The following is a 19,080-nucleotide window of genomic DNA, read 5'->3' on the forward strand; positions in this document are numbered from 1 at the left end:
TTTTTGTGACTTATTTAGAATAGTTGTCATATAGTTTATTGCCATTAGAAAACAGCATGCCTTGTAGTATAATATCAAGAAAAACAAAAAAATATTTCTGCCCATGAGATTCTAACACATTCTCTAAGGTATGAAGTCTATAATGCACCTGGTATGAGTTTTGTTTCCTGTGTAGAGTCTACTATCAATAGTGTGTTTGTCTAACTTCAAACATTGTATGATGTTAATAGGTCACTCTGAGTTCTGAATGGTCAGGCTATGTGATGCTGACTCAGTGATACAAGGGAGATGTACTGAACAAGGACATATTCAAGGACAAATGTGTTTTTTTCCATTCCCACAGTTCAATAAATCACAGAAGAAAACCTCATTGGAAGAATTCCTGATTCTCATTATTCTGGCTGATCACAAGCTATTGAAAATGCAGCCAACTAGCCAAATGGAAATGAGGGTATAGTGGTTACAAAGAAGAGATTTATCAGCTGTTAGTACATGATGATATCTGAGAGACAGAGTTACTTTATATTTTAAGTATAAGAAAATCTTTGGCTACCTTACAACACATTCCCAGGTAACTATTGATCTATGTATACAGAAGACTTAAAAGAGACGTAAAACGAAGAAGATTAAAAAAATTCTTTGAAAGCCCAGATCTGAAGTAACTGATGAAACGTGAGTTGAAGGAAAGAAAAAAAAAATCCCAAAAGCTTACTCTGCATCACTGGAAACAATAAATAAATAAATACATTTACTTGATACATCTGAGGTTTGCTCCTGCAGTCCATGAAACTTTCTTTGACATGGCAGCAGGAGATAAAGTGGGAGTTAATGCACACCCCATGGAAATATAAAATAGACCTTTAACCCATCATATGGCTTCACACAACAAAAGGTGAAAAAGACTATGGTTTGTTTTGCTTCACCTTTGTAATTGAAAAAATACTGACAATGCTAAATGCTTCTCTTTATTCATTTTAAAGCCATATCATTGAAAGTCTGAAGCACTGAAGAAAAGCCTTTACCTCCCAACACATCCAAATGTATTTCTAAGAATAAAGCAGCATTTAAAAAGGCAGGAAGAACCTAGTTAGAACCTTATCTGCCAACTGTTCTTTCTTGCCTTATTTAAAGGGAATACTTTAGTTGCAAAAGCCTTTGGATATTGCCAATTTGCAGACCAGCGTAAGAGACATTTATAGTCCTGTCTTCTTGTTACATTCAGCTGCATATTTTAACAAAGCATTCAGTAATGGATAGATATTCATTTCAGATGCACTTGAAAGTGATCAGGTCAGATGCAGTAAGGTAAGTGAGGGAACTTTGGATCCTGATCCAAATCTTGTCTAAATTTCTGCTCAAATCCAGACCCTATTTCATCTCCCAGATGTACAAAAGCTTCTTACACAGATTTTAGAGTCTAATCCATATTTGTAAAGAGGAGTAGAATTGGAAACCCACCCACATTTTAGTCTACTGGTTAGGGTACTTGCCCAGGAAGTAGGAGGCTTAGGTTCCAGGCCCTCCTCAGCTAGTAGGGTTCCAACCAATGTCTCCTGTTACCCAAAACAGTGCCCCAGACACCAGGCCACAGGCTAACAGGGGCTGAGGGCATCCTCTATCCATCCTGTTGAAGCTGGCCCATAGCAAAAGGGAAAGATATATGGAGTCAGAAGGAACAAGCAAGAAGGAGTCTGACTCTGTGGCCCAGTGAATTCAGCCCTGGGTCCAGACCTCAGCTCTCAATGCTGCTTACGTTTTTGCATTAAGTACCCTTTGGATAAAACAAGTATTTCTGTGTATTCAGTCTACAAGCTATGTGGACCAGAACCATCTCTTCCTATGTCTGCATGGCCCCAAGGTCAATACCAGTACTATTGTATTATACTACAATAAATCAGTGCTAAGAAAAACAATAAGGTCATCCTCAACACTAGATAAGCCAGAGCCTGTTAAAAATATAGAGCGTGGAAAGCTAACCAAAGAGGCCAAAAGAAGGTGATATAGAACCAGGCTGAGAAAAGAATCCCATTCAAAGGTGGTCTTCATTTTCACCTGGTCTTGGTTTATACCTATTTAATATTGATTTGACAGTTCATCTTTCACATTTTAATATGCTATTTTTCTTGGTGTGATGGGCACAAAATTGTCCCCAAACCCACATAACTATGCTAAGTTTGCCTTATTTGAATTATATCTTCCTGTCTCATTTATACTTTTTTTGGCATTTATCACATTTTGGGGATTTTTTTTTCAAATTAGCTTTTCTTTGTGCATCTCTCTTTTTTTCTTTTTTTACTAAATTCCAGGTGACATCTTGATTTTAGTAAGGTTTTTGACATTTTTCACATGGTATTCTTATCTCCGTACACAGGAAATATGGTCAAGAGGTTTCCAAACTTTTTCTTATCGTATACCTCCTTCCAGATTTACCAGCTGCCTGTGTACCGCTACCAGCATATATTTTATATTTCAACCCCTTAAAGGCCAATTATTGTTATTATAATGAAAACTGAATCTGCCATTACACAATTTCTCCCACATAACCCCCCGAGATGTCTATCATATGTACTACAGTTTGGGAACCCCTGGTCTAGAGGAAATCAATACAAGGTGGGTGTGCAGCTAGTTGAAAAGCAATGCTCAAATGGTTCACTATCACACTGGAGGACATTTCAACCTGCTCTCACAGATTAGTTATCAGTGGTACACTGGCAGACTGGAGGATATTTAAGGTGGATTCCACAGAGATCTGTCCTGGTTTTGGATCTATTTGATATTTGCATTAATAACTTGGATGATAAAATAGGGAGTAACTTTAACTAATCTGCAGCTGCTACCACATTGGGAGGGACTGCAAGAAACTATGAGAATTCAAAGTGCGGTACTGCACTTAGGAAGGAAAAATCAAAGGCACAAATACAAAATGAGGATTAACTGGCAAGGTAGCAGTACCACAAATAGGGTTCTGGAAGTTATAATGAAGCACAAAAATGAATATGAATCAACCATGTGATGTAACAAATGAAACTAATTTCATTTTGAGATACATTTGTAAGATACAGGAGATAATTATTTTTCTCTTCTTAGAGCTAGTGTTACTGTGTTCAGTTTTGAACATCACTTTAGGAGAGATGTAGACAAACTGAGAGAATCTAGAGGAAAACAATGAAAATGATAAGAGGTTTAGAAAATGGGACATAAGCAAAGAACTAAAGAAACTGGAATTGTTCTCTGTAGAAAAAGAATGCTAAGGGTAGGCATGATAAGCTTTCTAATATATAAAAGGCTATTATAAAGAGCAATGTCCAGTTGCCCTCCTTCCCCACTGGGGAAAGGAAAAGAAGAAATGGGCTTGAATGTCAGCCAAAATGATTTAGGCTAGCTACTTGGCCAATCCTTTTGACACTAAGAATATAAACAGATGTCACATTTATTGCAGGACCAGTTGCACTACTTGTCCCAGAATGGAGAAGTTGTAGGATCAGCATGTCCACACGTTGCCGCAAGCTTAGAGCGCCTGACTGCACCACCATTCTCCTGCCAGCAGGTGGCCAGAGACAGCATACATCCGCAGCCGGAATAAAACCGATTGGAAAAGGATGACATCAGTGGGCTTGATGGCTGCCATGACTATGTCCACTGGCACTCAGAATGAGGAAGCAGCACTTGCAGGGGAAAGGCTCATGCACGTGCATGATGCCAAACAATGCAGGGTCTATGACTATGTTCAACTCCTAATCTGTAGTAGAACCCACCATCTTGAAGATATTTTGGCCACAGGCAGGGCCGTCCCTAGTGGGGTGCAAATCGGGGCGACCACCCCGGGCAGAAGGCGGGTGTGGGGTGGAGCAGCAGCGGCGCAGAGCCAGGCAGAGCAGCGGCTCTGCATCCAGCTGCTTGCTACCCCAACCGCTGATGCCGCCGCTGGCATTGGTGGCAGCAGCTTCTTTGGGTCTGGGGCCTGGATTGGAGTGGGGGCAAGGCCCTGCATGGGCTGATTTGTCCCAGGCTCCACACCCTGCTCAGGTCAGCTCTGGCCACAGGTCAGCATATTGTGGCTCAGCAAATATGGGAGTTGCTCCAAATCACAAAGCTGCATTTATGGGTCAGAGAGATGAGTACGGACTGGCAGGAGTGGATCATCATGGCCACCTGGACAACAAGCGGTGGCATGCAAGTTTCCACATGCCCAGGGGCACCTTTATGGAAATTTGCATTCAGCTTGCCCAACACATATAGTGCTGGACAAAAGTGATGCAGGCATCTTTATCCATGGAGAAGTATGTTACCATCACTATATGGAAACTTGTGGCCCCAGGTAGCCTTCAGTCCATAGCAAATCATTTTGGCATTGGCAAGTTGATAGCTGGAGAAGCAACATGGAAGGTGTGTCTGGCAATCCAACAGGTGATGACCCTGCATATTATGTACCTTGCTGACCCACAGGAGATTGTGGATGGGTTTGCCCACTTGGGGTTACCCAGTTGTGCTGGTGCTGTCAATGGCACACACAGTCGCATCCTTCCCCTTGTGCACCATGGCTGTGAATTCAGCAACCAGAAGGGGTACTTGACTGTGCCTCAGGAAGTTGTGGACCACTGTAGGCACTTCACACATGTAAATACTGGCAGATCATGCAGGGTAATCAATGCCAGGATATTTAGGAGCTCCCTCTTCCATGATTTGATGGCGTGAAGAGAGGTCCCTAGGTTGAAAGAGTGACTACTAATGTATAGATTATGTGACTACTAATCAGGGACCCTGGCTACCCACTGCACCCTGGCTGATAAGCTGTTCACTGGATGCTTGAAGGAACTGTTTAACTGCCAGCTCAGCAGCTGCAGAATGGCTGTGGAGTGTGCTTACAGGCACCTCAAGGCTTGCTGGAGATACCTGAGGACACACACAGAAGCCAACAAGCACACTGTGCCCTGTTTTGTGATCTCTGGAAGCAAGCTGCACAACATCTGGAAAGCCACAGGGAGAACAAATTATTTGCTCAGAGCTCCCAACAGTCAGGGTGGAGTGGTCCCTGCCTCCTACAGAGGCCATACCTGAGAACTGCCAAATGGAGACCAGGTTCCTGGCACTGTATGTGCATGAGAAGTGCTGGCTGACCACTTTTCCAGCCTCCGGGCTGAGGGTCAGAACAGTGAATCACAGAATGATGTCATGTATCCAATTAAACACTGTCAGCTGAACTCATGGTCTCATAAAGTTGTCGCTGGGGGAAGGAGGGAGAGTGTGCAGGGTGGGCATGTTAGGATGGAGAAATAGTCAGGAAAGGGAAATGATCTGTGCTCCCAGGAACATGGAAGGAAGGAAGGTAGTGAAAGATTGGGCTGTGCAAGGTTGTGGGCTCCTCTAGACCTGGATGGTGAGAAAGAGATAGACAGGGAAGGAGGAACAGCTTTAGCTGGCTGTGCACATTTCCTCCCTGTCCTCCTTTTTGATCAACACTGGGCTGCAGAAGCCAAATCCTGCCTGGAGGGTGGGAGGGAGGGGGACACAGCTGGTGCTGAGCCAGGCAGACAATGCATTGAGCAGCTGGGTTTTTTTGGTGCTTTTCATGTCCCTGAATACTCCTGCCCCATACATACAGTGAATGTCACAGCCCCAGGTTTGTGGTTTGGGACCCCATACACAGAGATGGTTTGATGACTGTTACAGATACCCCTCCAAAAAACAAAGATGAGTTCCATGAATTTTCTACTTTGTCTAAAGTGCCTATTAGCATACATGGGGGGGGGGGGGGGGGGGGGGGGGGGCGCGGGGGGGGGGGGGGAGGGGGAGGGGTGACATGACAGGGAAGTCCACAGGCATGTGGTCTGAGCACAGACACAAAATGCACTTCTGGTTGGGGAAGAGGGTCTTTGTTTAACTACCCAGAGAGCCATTGAGATTCCAGAGCACTCTGTCTCCTTACCTGCCAGCCCCCGCACCATTGCCCAACCTCTCCTTACCCAACCATAATGGGTAAGGAGAGGTTGCCACTTACCACCTCTAGAAGTGGGAGTTGAACTGTCACATACTGGGTTTTCTGGGGTATGGAGTCCCTGTTGTGAGAAGGCTGGTTAAGATGCTGAGCATAGGGGGTCGAGCAGGAAACTCCAGGCCCTCACTGTCCCACCCTGGGTCTATTGCAGAGTTTGCATGGCTTAGGCATGTGGCCAGCAAGTCCATACATCTCAGCAGGAGGACCAGCAAGTCCCCAGTCTGACTCATTTTCAGCACTGCTGTGCTGGCCTGCAATGGTTGTGTGTCTTTGACCACAGTTGTGTTGGAGTTTTTATCATTTCCTGGGCAGCATGAGCCACTCTGTCCACCACATTTTTGACGCAACTATGTTGTTGAATAAAGATGTAGGAGACTTCCTTGTAGTAGGTGTATGTGACTTCACATGCACCCGACATATGACTGCTGTCCCATGTCCTTATAAATTGTTGCTTCGGTACCTTGCACATAGACCAGTACTGGGCCCAGTTACAGTTATGTCCTTGGGCTGCCATTCCCTTCACAATCAATGCAAAGACTGCTTGTTCCAGTGGCTTGGCTGGAGAACCTACCAGTTCTCAGGTCTCAGTCCAGACAGCGATGAGTTCCACTGCATCCTACCTGGTCCACTTATTGCAATGCTTGTTCAAGACACTACACTGAAATTGAAAGGCCATGGCAGAGGGCGGATGGATGTATGTGTAGAGATATGGTGGTATGAACCTTCCTTAGTAAGTAGTAGATGTGTCCAATGACCTCTCCAACAACTGGCAGGTTAGGTAGATGGAGGTCCTGGGGATTGGTGGTGTTTGAGGTTGCTTTAGTGGATGCAGGCTCCAACGCTGATCTTAGGTGACAGTAGCTATTAGGGACTTGCCATCTCTGTTCAGTAGAGTTCTGTGATCAGGGCCAGAGCAGCCACACAGAGTTCAAGAAGTGCCAGGACTGGGGATGAAGTGGTACACTGTGGGATGCTGGAGAACCAACTGACTTGCTTCTCCCACAATGATATAATGGGACAACTTTTCAGACATCCTTTGGAATAGCATGGGACAAACTGTTGACACCCCTTACTGAACATACCATTTTGGAGATTGTCCCACAACAAGAGCAACATTTGTGACATTTTCTTATTTTCCCCCCATGACAAAGGTGACATCTGTTCATAGCATAAGGGTAGTGAAGCACAGGAATGGGCTACCTATGAGGATGTGGCTCAGCTTTCATTGGGGATTGTTAAGAACAGATTAAACAAACATCTATCAGGGATGGTCTGGGCAATCTTACCTCTGTCTCAGTGCAAGAAAGTCAGCTAGGTGGTCTTTGAGTTCCTTTTTGATCAATCTATCTATCTATGATAGATAGACAGATATATGATTCCAGGCACCAATATTTCAAGCACTGATCTTTTCCTCCAGGATGGTGTTTTATATCTGTATTACTCATGTTGTTTCTACTGGCTTTAGTCCTTTCTCTTATGTATTAACTGTTCTGTATTGTTCTAATACTTGCTTCTGCTCAAGATATACAATTGTATCTTGTTTTCCTCTAAAAGAGTCTGCAGATGGCTCTGTGGCAATGCAGGGCTGTGCAGTGTGGGATGTGACAAAGGTGTAGAGCAGTAACTAGTACACAGCAGTTGCAACTGCCAACTTTCCAAGTCAATGGCTTGAATCCATCCAATGAACTGCGGCAAAAACATAAGCTCTGCTTGTGCAAGCCCCAGAGACCCATAATTAATTGTCTAAATAATTGCAGTGTCATCTAATTGCTGATGCTCTGTCTTTAGCTTCACAAATTTAACTAGAGAAAGAAAATGTAGAGCTGCCTTCACAAAGATCAGACAGATCACAAATAATGGGGTCATAAAACATACACAATAATCTGTGTAGTCTTTGTGGCCACCAATATGAAGATTTAATAAGATCTTTCAAAGCTTTCATGACAGGTTTAATTAAAATAGAGAAATCAGTGGAATTTTTCATTTCGACTGTTGTAATAGGGATCAAAGGTTGTGTGTAACATTATATCTAGTGAAAAATCACCCAAATAAACCCAGTTTTATCTCAGTAAGTTAAGTGCCTTGCAATTGGAAACAGGGGAACATGAATGCCAGCCCCTTTTGTCTCTTCCTTTCCTCACAAGAAAAACTACAGTCTTGGTAAATGGCAGCACTAAAATACTTAAAGAGGTCAACTAAATGCCATTATAAGGACTGCAGCACTTCTTTGCACATAGAGATAAAACCCTACTATAAATCCTAGAAGGCTTTTATATTTAAATGTCCACTTAGAAATTATCTGGCATAAAATCTTAATTTTTGAAAGTAAAGTAATGTTAGTGCGACAAAAATGCATTTATTTTAAAATAGTTGTTCTATGTGTTGTTATATCATCTCTTGCTATAATGGTATAATTAAGTTCAGAGCAAAACTATAGTGACCAGTGTCACCCTTGTTGGTTCTTATATACCAGCAAAATTACATGATGTTTCTACTCAATATTATATAATAGTGTTTCACTTAATTTTTTTTAATTGAAATAGAAACATTTTGTGACACATTTCTCTTGTTACCAGTTCCTCTCTCTGACAGTGTTTGAGTGTTTTAATACTTCCCTATCCTCTTTAACATCATCTTTATTATATTACTATATTATTGTATTATTTATTTAACACTGCCAGACATAAACAAAATAAAACAAAAGCACAAGCCCTCACCAAACTCAACTATATTTAAATAGAGCTAAGATTGAAAGTGGTTAAGGATTAAATACATTACAGGCATCTGGCAATTATCCTAAAACAAAGCATTGTAATCAGAGAAAATTCAGAATTCTAATGACACTATGCAATTACTGTAAGATTATAATTAAAGATTGTTGTGGTAACAGATTAGATTAAACTATATTAAAAAGACGTCTTCTGGGGTTTTTTCTTTATATCTCCCCTCATGCTGTCATTTGAGAGCAGAGTTAAGGTTAGAGACAGGTCACTGGGGTCTTCTCACAGTCCATGTGCAAATTGCTTATGAGGAGATATTCACATTTACAAAATAGGCAACCTATTTTAAACAGTAATGAGTAGGTAGCCTAACTCTCATTAGTGCCTTTGAAAATCTTCCCCTTACACTTCCTCTGTTTCAGAGATAATAACAGCTACTTATCTCAAAAACAGACTGTGTGCAGAATGAATAAGTAAATACATTAAATGGGATGGGTATAACAATAATAATGATGATGATATGCCACTTAAAATTATTATGATATAGCTCTTATAATTTCTGCTGACTTGCCTGGCGCCAGGTATTCCCGCAATCAGATGTTATGTACATTTCTTCTTTATACTCAACCAGCTGGGAACCCAGATTACCTAGAGACAAAAGAAAAGGACACAAGGGTTACATTTCTAAGCATTTGGAGGAGAAGAAGGTGATTAGGAAGAGTCAGCATGGATTCACCAGGGGAACATCATGCCTGACCAACCTGATTGCCTTCTATGATGAGATGACTGGCTATGTGGATGCAGGGAGATGGGTGGATGTAGTATACTTCGATTTTAGAAAGCCTTTTGATACGGACTCCCACAACATTCTCCCAGGCAAGCTAAGGAAGTACAGGTTGGATGAATGGACTATAAGATGGATAGAAACCTGGTTGGAGCATTGGGCTCAGAGAATAGTAATCAATGGCTCAATGTTTAGTTGGCAGCCTTTATCAAGTGGAGTGCCCCAAGGGTCAGTCCTGGGGCTGGTTTGCTCCAGGTCTTTATCAACAACCTGAAAGATGGTATAGAGAGCACCCTCAGCAAGTCTGCAGATGACCCCAAGCTGTGGGAAGTAGTAGATATGCTATAGGGTAGGGCTAGGATACAGTGGCCTAGATAAATTGGGGGATTGGGCCAAAAGGAATCTCATGAAGTTCAACAAGTGCAAAGTCCTGCACTTAAGACAGAACAATCCCATGCACCAGTACGGCCTGGGGGCTGACTGGCTGGGCAGCCGCTTTGCAGAAAAGGACCTGGGGGTTACAGTGGACAATAAGCTGAATATGAGCCAGCAGTGTGCCCTTGTTGCCAAGAAAGCTAACAGCATACTGGGCTGCATTAGTAGGAGTGTTGCCAGAAGATTGAGGGAAGTGATTATTCTTCTCTATTCAACACTGATGAGGCCACATCTGGAGTGCTGTGTTCAGTTTTGGGTCCCCCACTACAGAAAGGATGTGGACAAATTGGAGACAGTCCAGTGGAGGGTGACAAAAATGGTGAGAGGGATGAGGGACATGACTTATAAGGAATAACTGAGGGAACTGGATTTAGTCTAGAGAAGAAGAAACTGAGGGAGAACTTAATAGCAGCCTCCAACTACCCAAAAGGGGATTCAAAACAGGATGGAGCTAGACTGTTCTCAGTGGTGGCAGATGACCAAACAAGGAGCAACAGTCTCAAGTCACAGTGTAGAAAGTTTAGGTTATATATTAGGAAGAATTTTCTCACTAGGAGGGTAGTAAAACACCAGAACAGGCCACCCAGAGGGGTGGTAGAAGCTCCATCCTTGGAGGTTTTCAAAACCTGGCTAGACAAAGCTTTGGATGGGATGATCTAGTTGGGGATGGTCCTGCTTTGAGCAGAGGGTTGGACTAGATGACCTCCAGAGGTCCCTTCCAACCCTAGATTTCTACGATTCTATGATTTATTGAGTACTGCCACCTCTCTTGCTCCTTAAAGAAGGAGGCGGCAAAATAGGCAAGGGAAATATATGAAGATCACACTGAGACAAATTCTTTCCCCGCAACAATTGCAAATATCAAGGGGTCACAAGTTAGCATTTTCAAGTAGAACTTGGTTGTGGATGATTAAGCAAGCTGTATTTTATTTTCCACAGTTTCAAATATATTGTGTTTTATCACCTCTTGTTCATTTTATCACCACTTTTTCCTGCTCAGAAATGGCAGTTTTGAGGCTTAACCCCAGGATGGGAATATTCAGGTTAATCCATGTGATATAATGATTTACCTGGGAAGAAACAGCATGGCTCATGAGAGGTTTACAAGAGCAGTTATGTGAAGGGCAGAAGTACAGCCATTTTTGTTCTTGTTTCTCTCATCTGCAATTCTGCCACAATACCATGATCCCCACAACTGAACTTCTTCCCTTTCTGTCATCCTTCACTCTATGGGGAGCCCACTAATTCTACCTCTTATATAGGATTGCACAATAAAAGAAGCAGTAGAAGAAGCTTCTTCTATACAATGCCAAACTGTTTGTTCCCCATGTGGTCTGCCTACCAGTGCTGAGCTACCTGGGCCCTATCCAACATTGTCTAGCCATCAACTGCAGTTTCTTCTACTTCCACATGCCCCTTGGTGCTTCCTACTATTTCAGAAGGGCTGGACCTGGCAGAAAAGTGTAGTGGGGAAAGTCAAGTTCAGAAGTCAGGAACCTAACATGGGAAGAAAATAGGATGTATTCTAGAAGTTAATCCTATCCTGCTCTCAGTGGGCATGTCTATACAAGACTTCTGCTGCAGAGCTGCCTAATTAGCTCCACAGTAAAGTCTCCATGTGTACATTTGCGGCCTTGTTAGGCCACAGTAAACTAACTTACTCTGCCATAGGATAGTACTTGTAAGTACAAGTACTATACTGTGGCAGAGTTCTTTATTGTATAGCAATTCACATGTAGACACTGATGGTGCTGGCTGGGGCTGCTCTGACCCGGCTCAACATGCTACGGTCCTGGGCGCACATGTAAACATGGCACCCAGAAGCAATAAACTCCAGTGTGGTACGCACTGTGGTATGCGATTTCCCTCTTTCCTGCCCCACTACCAAAGTGGCATCACCCTAAACCATAACACATCTCTGGGTTTACTAGGTGCTTCTTGATTACTGTATAATAATCTGCTTATTGATTAAAATTATTACAGTGGCCCCAACAGGTTTCAGTCAAGCACAAGCTCGCCCCCGTCCCCAGCCCAGCCCCATCCTGCACTGTGCACTAGGCACTGCATACATACATAACAAAGATAATCATTGATCAAAATATGTCTACAACAGGTAGCAGAAAAAAAGGGGCATAATATGTGGCCGTCACAGTATTTGGAAGGACAGTACATATTACACAGACTAAGGACACCACTGATTTGGGCTGCCGGAATATCTTTTGAGACTAGCTGGGCGTAAGCTTTACAAAAAATGAACAACACAAATGTGTTGGGGTTTTTTTTTTTTTCATTTAATTTGTTTGTGCTAAAATAAAAGAACAAAAATATGTTTATTTAAGATCTAGGTTTTGGAAACCAGACCCTGCTACATCCAGAGGCCACATCTTTTACAACATTATATACAGTACCATCTTAGACTCTTTATTCATCCTGAGCAACTTAGGTTAATATTAAAAACATGTTTTATCTGGATGATTGTCTTAAGTGGTAGAAACATTTGAAGTAATTTGAAATTTTGCAGCACTTAAAACAGTTTGTTTGGAATAACAAAGCTGTGTAAATATAAAGAGTCTGGAAGTTGAATTGCATTAGATGCTCTAACATTGCAGACTACTGAATATTTCGACAATAAATACTGAAGAGCAGTAGACTCCATATTTTGACAAGCAAACAGAAGTTTTGGAATGAAGTTGTGGTATAAGATCTCACTAGATACAATTCCGAATGCATAGCGCTCTATCTTTCAACAAGTTGTATTTCAAAAAGCAAATTGTTAAACTGCCACTCAGTTTATAGTATTCTAAGAAGACATAGTCAAAGCTTGCTATTTCTTCGAGGCTATACCCTTTAGGAGATTTTGCCTTAAATATATGGTATGCATGTTTTCAGGAGAAAATAGATAAAAGTTCCTCTTAAGGGAAGAAACACTTGAAATTAGGATAATATTATGAAATTTCACTTGGACATTATATAGATAGATGTTTAAGTCATCAAAACATATTAACATAGAAACAGTGTATTAATGAGGAAAGAGACTTGAAAGACTGATGGAACACACTGCCCAAATGTATGTTCCATTTAAAATATTAAGATTATAAGTGGTTGGTTTTTTAATAGTTTAGCTCTACATTATTTAACCCTAATTACAGGTTAGATAGGATTCTAAACTTCTCCAGAATGAGAGATTTTCTTCTGGAACTAGTCCTAGTATATTTTGTCTGGAAGCGGTTATATCCAGTGCTTCAAAAGGTAACCTCTCCCCTGCCTATTCATTCACTTTATAAGCAAAAAGCACAATCCATCAACTTCCGTATGGGAGAAGTGTTTGTAGGACTTGTGTACAGGCCCCAGAGTGCAAGAATGCCCCCCTTCCCACAATGGGACTGAATAGTGGCCCCAGTCACTGTGCAGTGCTTGTCCCATGTGCCAAGGCCTGCAGACCCACAACAAAGGGAAGCATGTAGCCCTCATTTTCCTTTCCTGCTCTCATAAGCATCCCCAAAGATAGTCCACCTAGAACTGCACAGAGATGCTTCATATGCTGGAGGTTTGCAGTCAAAATGTTGCCAACTGATCAGTCCAAGGCTGCCCAGTCATGGAGGGCAATGACACAGTTACACAAAAAGGTTCTTTGTTCCTATTTAATTAAACATCTGTTTCAGTTTTACAAAAAAGAATCGAGTGAAATCAGCAATCACGGTGAAACATCAGCGTCGGACATGACACAACAAACTGCATGTGCATCATCAACACCGTGCAGAAAAGAAACATTGGACCAGCTGTCTAAGAATGGATGTTCAAATTAGTATGGAAATGTATTCAGTTTTTGTCTTACGCTGTTTAGAGACCTTCAAAAATTACAGCATTCTAGTCTTTTGGTTACAGGAGCATTGACACCTACTGTATTTGTGGTTTTTTAGGCAGAAAAATACCATAGCTGAACACTGTTTAGTCATACATACTATCTAAAGAGATAGCCTGAACTCAAAAGTTGAGAACTGACTTCAGATGCAGTTTCCTCCCCCCATAAATACAGAGGTGCTGAGGTTATCTAGAGTTTGGTGCAGGCTCACCTGTAATTAATGATCACTATGAAGCCTAAAAGCCATGTGAAAATGGAAGCATAGAGATACAAGATCTGAAGCCTCTATGGAACTCAGTTATAAGTTAGTACCAGCTACGAATGCTTCACCACCTGTCAGTGACCTACATATAAGCAGGAATACCGCAGAGGATGAAATCGTTTTCTAAGATTTAAACAATTTCCCCTAGACTTCGCTGGGGACAATGCACAGGGTCCTCACCTGGGCTATGGAAGACTGAGGTTTAAGTCATTCTGAACCAAGCAGAGGAAGGACTTGGATCTGTGCCTGGAGAGCAAGGGGAGGGAGAAGGAGGGGCCTGTGGCATTGATCAGGAATTCCATTTCAGATGCGAGATATCTTTTCTAACTAAATGTTTTTGAGGTCTTCATGGTAGATTTCCATGAAAGGCTTGATTTGAAATGTTTCTGACAAACTCAAATCAGGAAATCACAGAGACATTGACATGAAGTTGGAGAATACCACAGATTTACAAAACTTAGCAGGAAAGAACATAGTAATCACTGAGTAAATCAGAAAACACACTTTCTGACCACTCTTTTTAAGTAACTGTGTATCCAGAATAACATGCAGCATCTTTATCATCCGATGTAAAATAAAGAAAATAAAATGAAAACACAGCATTAACAGCACTGCATGCACGGCGTGTGGGGAAACAAAATCAGCATGGGGTACACAAAATCAATTGTAAATACAACAATTTGAATGATACAGAGGTGGGTGGCTTCAGGGACTGCACAACTCTCACCTTTTTCTTTTCACAGTTTGGCCCATGCTTGTATTACTGGCAATTTCAACTCCCACCCCCACCCCATTATTCTTCTTCACAGTGAGACTCTCCCACTACTCCACGGCCTGTTCTCCTGTCTGCTTGTGATTCCCCCTGCCCTCCTAAATATGCCTCTCCTTCTTGTGTTCTTGCTTTCCTAGACCTCTGCACCATTTTTAATACACTGACTACATCCAATACTACATCTAATACTACTGGCTTCTCCACAATATTACATTCTGTGCTCTCATGGTTCTGGCTTTACCTTCCAACATGTACATTTAGATAATGTGGGCTGAGACAATCTCTTTCCATTTTTGTACAATACCATGTTGATTTGTTCTTGGTCCACTAAAGCTCCCCTCTATAGATTGTCTTATGAAAAAATAATCAAACATCAATGATTTAACAGGGGACGGGGAACTTACTGCAACACATACTGTACTGCGTTAGTGCTTCACAGTACAGGCTAAATCCTATTTTACTTTCTGTGCTTTAATGGCACATACACAGCCACATAACTGCAAGTCTTGGAAGTTAGGCAGGGATGGGATTCTGTTTTGCCTTGTGATCAAACAGGATTACGCTGTGAGTATATGTGCTGAAGTAAAATGGAGAAGGACTCTCCTTTTCCTCTTCCTAACTTCTCCCTCTCCCTGGAGTCTAAGACCTATTAATCGTGTTTTTTCTGCAACTAAAATTTTGGGATTTATTCAGCCTTATGCACCTACCTGGATGATCTTATTTTGCTCTATACCTGCCCAGCCAGAGCACAGGCTTACTGAGCACGCTCAGCAGGCACATGCATACTCCTACCTGTAGTTAACAGGCTCCATACAAGCCAAAAAAGCCCACAAAGTGAAACAGCATTTACCCCTAACAGTCTATCTGCCCACTTTTACCCTACAGTAAGTAAAATATTAGACTAAGGCATCTTGCACCGGATTAAAAAAGGACTAAGTTGCCCCAGTCCAGCTTTTACTTACTGTGAAGGAAAAGTAGACAGACAGTGAATAGGGCTGTGAGAAATTTTGCTAAGTATTTTGTTTCAAAGTTGTTTCAACACGTTTTGAGCTCAAAACAATGAAATTGAAATGAAAGAAAAAGCTTCAAAGCAGCTTCAAAATGAAATGAGAGCACTCGAAACATTTCAAAAGTTTTAAAACGTTTCTAGTTTCAAAGCAGTCCAGGGGTGGGAGGCGGGGGACAGCCATGGCTACGCTCTGAGCAGCTCTGCTAGCCCCACAGAATTGAGCCTAACGGCAGGAGGCAAGGGAGAGCCACTGGCCAGGGCTGTGCTCCAAGTGGCTCTGCCACTGGCTCTCCCCTGCCTACTGCCACCGGACTGTGCTTTGAGCGACTCTGCCTGCCCCATGGAGCTCAAGCTGGTGGTGGAAGGCAGGGGAGAGCCAGTGGCAGAGCCACTCAGAGCACAACCCTGGCCAGTGGCTTTCTCCCGCCTCCTGCCATTAGGCTCAGCTCCATGGGGCTGGCAGAGCTGGTCAGAGCAAAGCCCTGGCTCTCCTGCACCTCCTACCACCGGGCTGATCTCCGTGGGGCTGGGGGACCTGCTCAGAGCACAGCCTGGAGGCATGAGGCAGGGGCGAGCCAGGACTGCGTGCTGCCTCCCACTACCGGGCTGAGCTCCGTGGGGCTGGCGGAGGCGCTCAGAGCGCAGCCCAGTGGTGGGAGGTGGGGGAAAGCCAGGCCTGTGTTCCACCCCCACAGCCCTACCGGGGGAGTGGGTCCCCAGATCTATGTGGGATGACAGGAGGCTGCTGCTGCCCGCAAGTCACATGACTTTTGCTTGTCAGCACCTTGAGGTGCAAGTTCCCAGAAACCCCTAAACCTATCTCCTTGAAACTTGGCAGACTTCATGCCCTCATGAGGGGCTACCATCCCTGCAATTTGTATCCAAATCAGGAAGTAAATGACAAAGTTGTAGGCATTTTCATGATTCCTCATTATAGCCTATGGGCAAAATGACAAAACAGCGTCGAAACAGCAAAACAGTTTCAGCAAAACAAAACAGAAGAGTGCTTCGAAACAAAACATTGAAACAAAACACTGTCTCATCAAAACAGCAAAACAGCAGTTGTAACAAAACTGTGCTGTTTTGCACAAGCCTAATAGTGAATTACTGTTTGCCATCTGCTATCCAATGGCTGCTTCTACATGAGATGCTGACTGCACAGTAGCCTGAAACTACTGCACAGAAGCGTCACATGGCAGAAACCATGATGCAACACTACTGAGCAGTAGTCTCAGGTTACTGTGCAGTCAGCGTCACAAAAATAAGCCATTTATCAGCACTACTAAACAGCCATGCAGGTTCATTGATTCATAGAAGTAGGGTCGGAAGGGACCTTGTAAATCTTCTAGTCTGACCCCCTGCCCTGGGCAGGAGAGAAAACTGGGCTCAAATGACCCCAGCCAGGTAAACATCGAGCCTCCTCTTAAAGACCCCCAGGGTAGGAACCATCACCACTTCCCTTGGAAGTTGGTTCCAAATCCTAGCCGCCCTGACTGTGAAGTAGTGCCTTCTAATGTCCAGTCTAAACCTACTCTCTAGCAACTTATGGCCATTATTCCTTGTTACTCCAGGAGGTGCTTTGGGGAACAAGGCTCCCAAACCCCACTGTTCCCCCCTAGTAAGTTTACAGACAGCCACCAGGTCCTCCCTCAGCCTTCTCTTGTGAAGGATAAACAGGTTAAGGTCCCGTACTTTCTCCTTGTAGGGTCTGCCCTGATGTCCCCGGATCATGTGAGTGGCCCTCCTTTGGACCCTCTCAATGCTGTCCACATCCCTCCTGAAGTGCGGCACTCAGAACTGGATGCAGTACTCCAGCTGCAGCCTGACCAGTGTCGCATAGACGGGGAGGATCACCTCCTTGGCCCTGCTTGTGATGCATCTGTGGATGCACGACAAGGTACGGTTAGCCCTGCTGACGGTATTCTCGCGTTGTCAGCCCATGTTCATCTTGGAGTCAATAATGACTCCAAGATCTCTTTCTGCCACCGTGCTTTCGAGAAGGGAGTTCCCCAACCAATAGATATGCTGCTGGTTCCTACTGCCCAAGTGCAGCACCCTGCACTTGTCAGTATTGAAACCCATCCTATTTTCATTTGCCCATCCCTGTAACCTGTCCAGGTCCTGCTGTAATCTGTCCTTCCCTTCTAGCGTGCCCACCTCACCCCAAACCTTGGTGTCGTCTGTGAATTTAAACAGGCTGCTCTCCACCCCGTCGTCCAAGTCGCTAATAAAGAAATTTAACAGTGCGGGCCCAAGGACCGAGCCCTGGGGGACCCCACTGCCCACTTCCATCCAGGTCGAAAATGACCCATCCACCACCACTCTCTAAGTACGACCCATCAGCCAATTTGCAATCCATCTGACTGTGGACTCGGGTGCTGCACAGTCATTTAGTTACTGCACAGTCATTTAGTACCTATTTATACAACTACTAAATGACTGCACAGTAACGACTGTGCGGTCAGCGTCTCCTGTAGATGTCGCTAGTAAGTCACTACCCCCATTAAACTTGTTACAATTTGATAATTCATCCCTACCTTTGGTTAACTCATTGCTAAAAATACTAAAGTGCTCTCATCTGTTTTTCTCTTACTAGTAAGTCTATTCAGTTGTAAAATGTCTTGGATAAAGGAAAGTTTACTGAATGCTAAAGATCAGTAATCACTGGAAGCAAACCCCTAAATGAAATGAACTAGATAGAAATGTCTTTCTGTCAAAAAAACCCCCAACTTTCTTGATGACAGGCTTGGTAGAGAGGCTAGGTTTTGTACTTAAAAAAAGAATGTAATACCCTCTTGCCTTTAAACTAGGTCCTCTCCATTTCATGGTTGAGAAGCCCACATAGGGTGCATATAGGAAATGTGATAGCTACCAACTGTACTGTTCACCTTTTTTAATCAGTTCTGTTAATTTAGCATTTTTAAGGGAATTTTACACAGTTTATTTATGTTTTAGTCATTTCTACAGCTACATGACAATACTACACTAGATTACACTAAACTCCCCAGAGTATAATACCAGAAGCATGCCTTTCAGTATTCATCTATATAAATGAGTTTGCAATAATGGCAAGGTGTGTGGAATTAACTGAGAAAGTTGAAATTAATGAAACTGAAAGAAGAAAGAATAAAAGAGAGCAACAAATTATATGTAGACACCCAACAGGTAATTCAGATTTTACCTGCTACCTACCTGAGTCCAACTTCGAATGAAGCATATTCACAATAAGTGTAGTTATCAA

General features: G+C 43.0%; 1 protein-coding gene across 3 annotated transcripts in view; it reads right to left on the minus strand.

Annotated features, from left to right (window-relative positions):
- The window catches only part of SORCS2 (sortilin related VPS10 domain containing receptor 2), an 857,365-nt gene that overhangs the window by 80,386 nt on the left and 757,899 nt on the right, over window positions 1-19,080 (minus strand). For all 3 annotated transcript variants that reach the window (XM_025195414.1, XM_025195405.1, XM_025195408.1), the window contains exon 12: window positions 9,287-9,363. In XM_025195414.1, coding sequence (XP_025051199.1) covers window positions 9,287-9,363 — 77 coding nt within the window. The remainder of the gene's footprint in view (window positions 1-9,286; window positions 9,364-19,080) is intronic.

The sequence above is a fragment of the Alligator sinensis genome, unplaced genomic scaffold (assembly GCF_000455745.1).
Source record: "Alligator sinensis unplaced genomic scaffold, ASM45574v1 scaffold421_1, whole genome shotgun sequence".
Classification (NCBI taxonomy): Eukaryota; Metazoa; Chordata; order Crocodylia; family Alligatoridae; genus Alligator; species Alligator sinensis.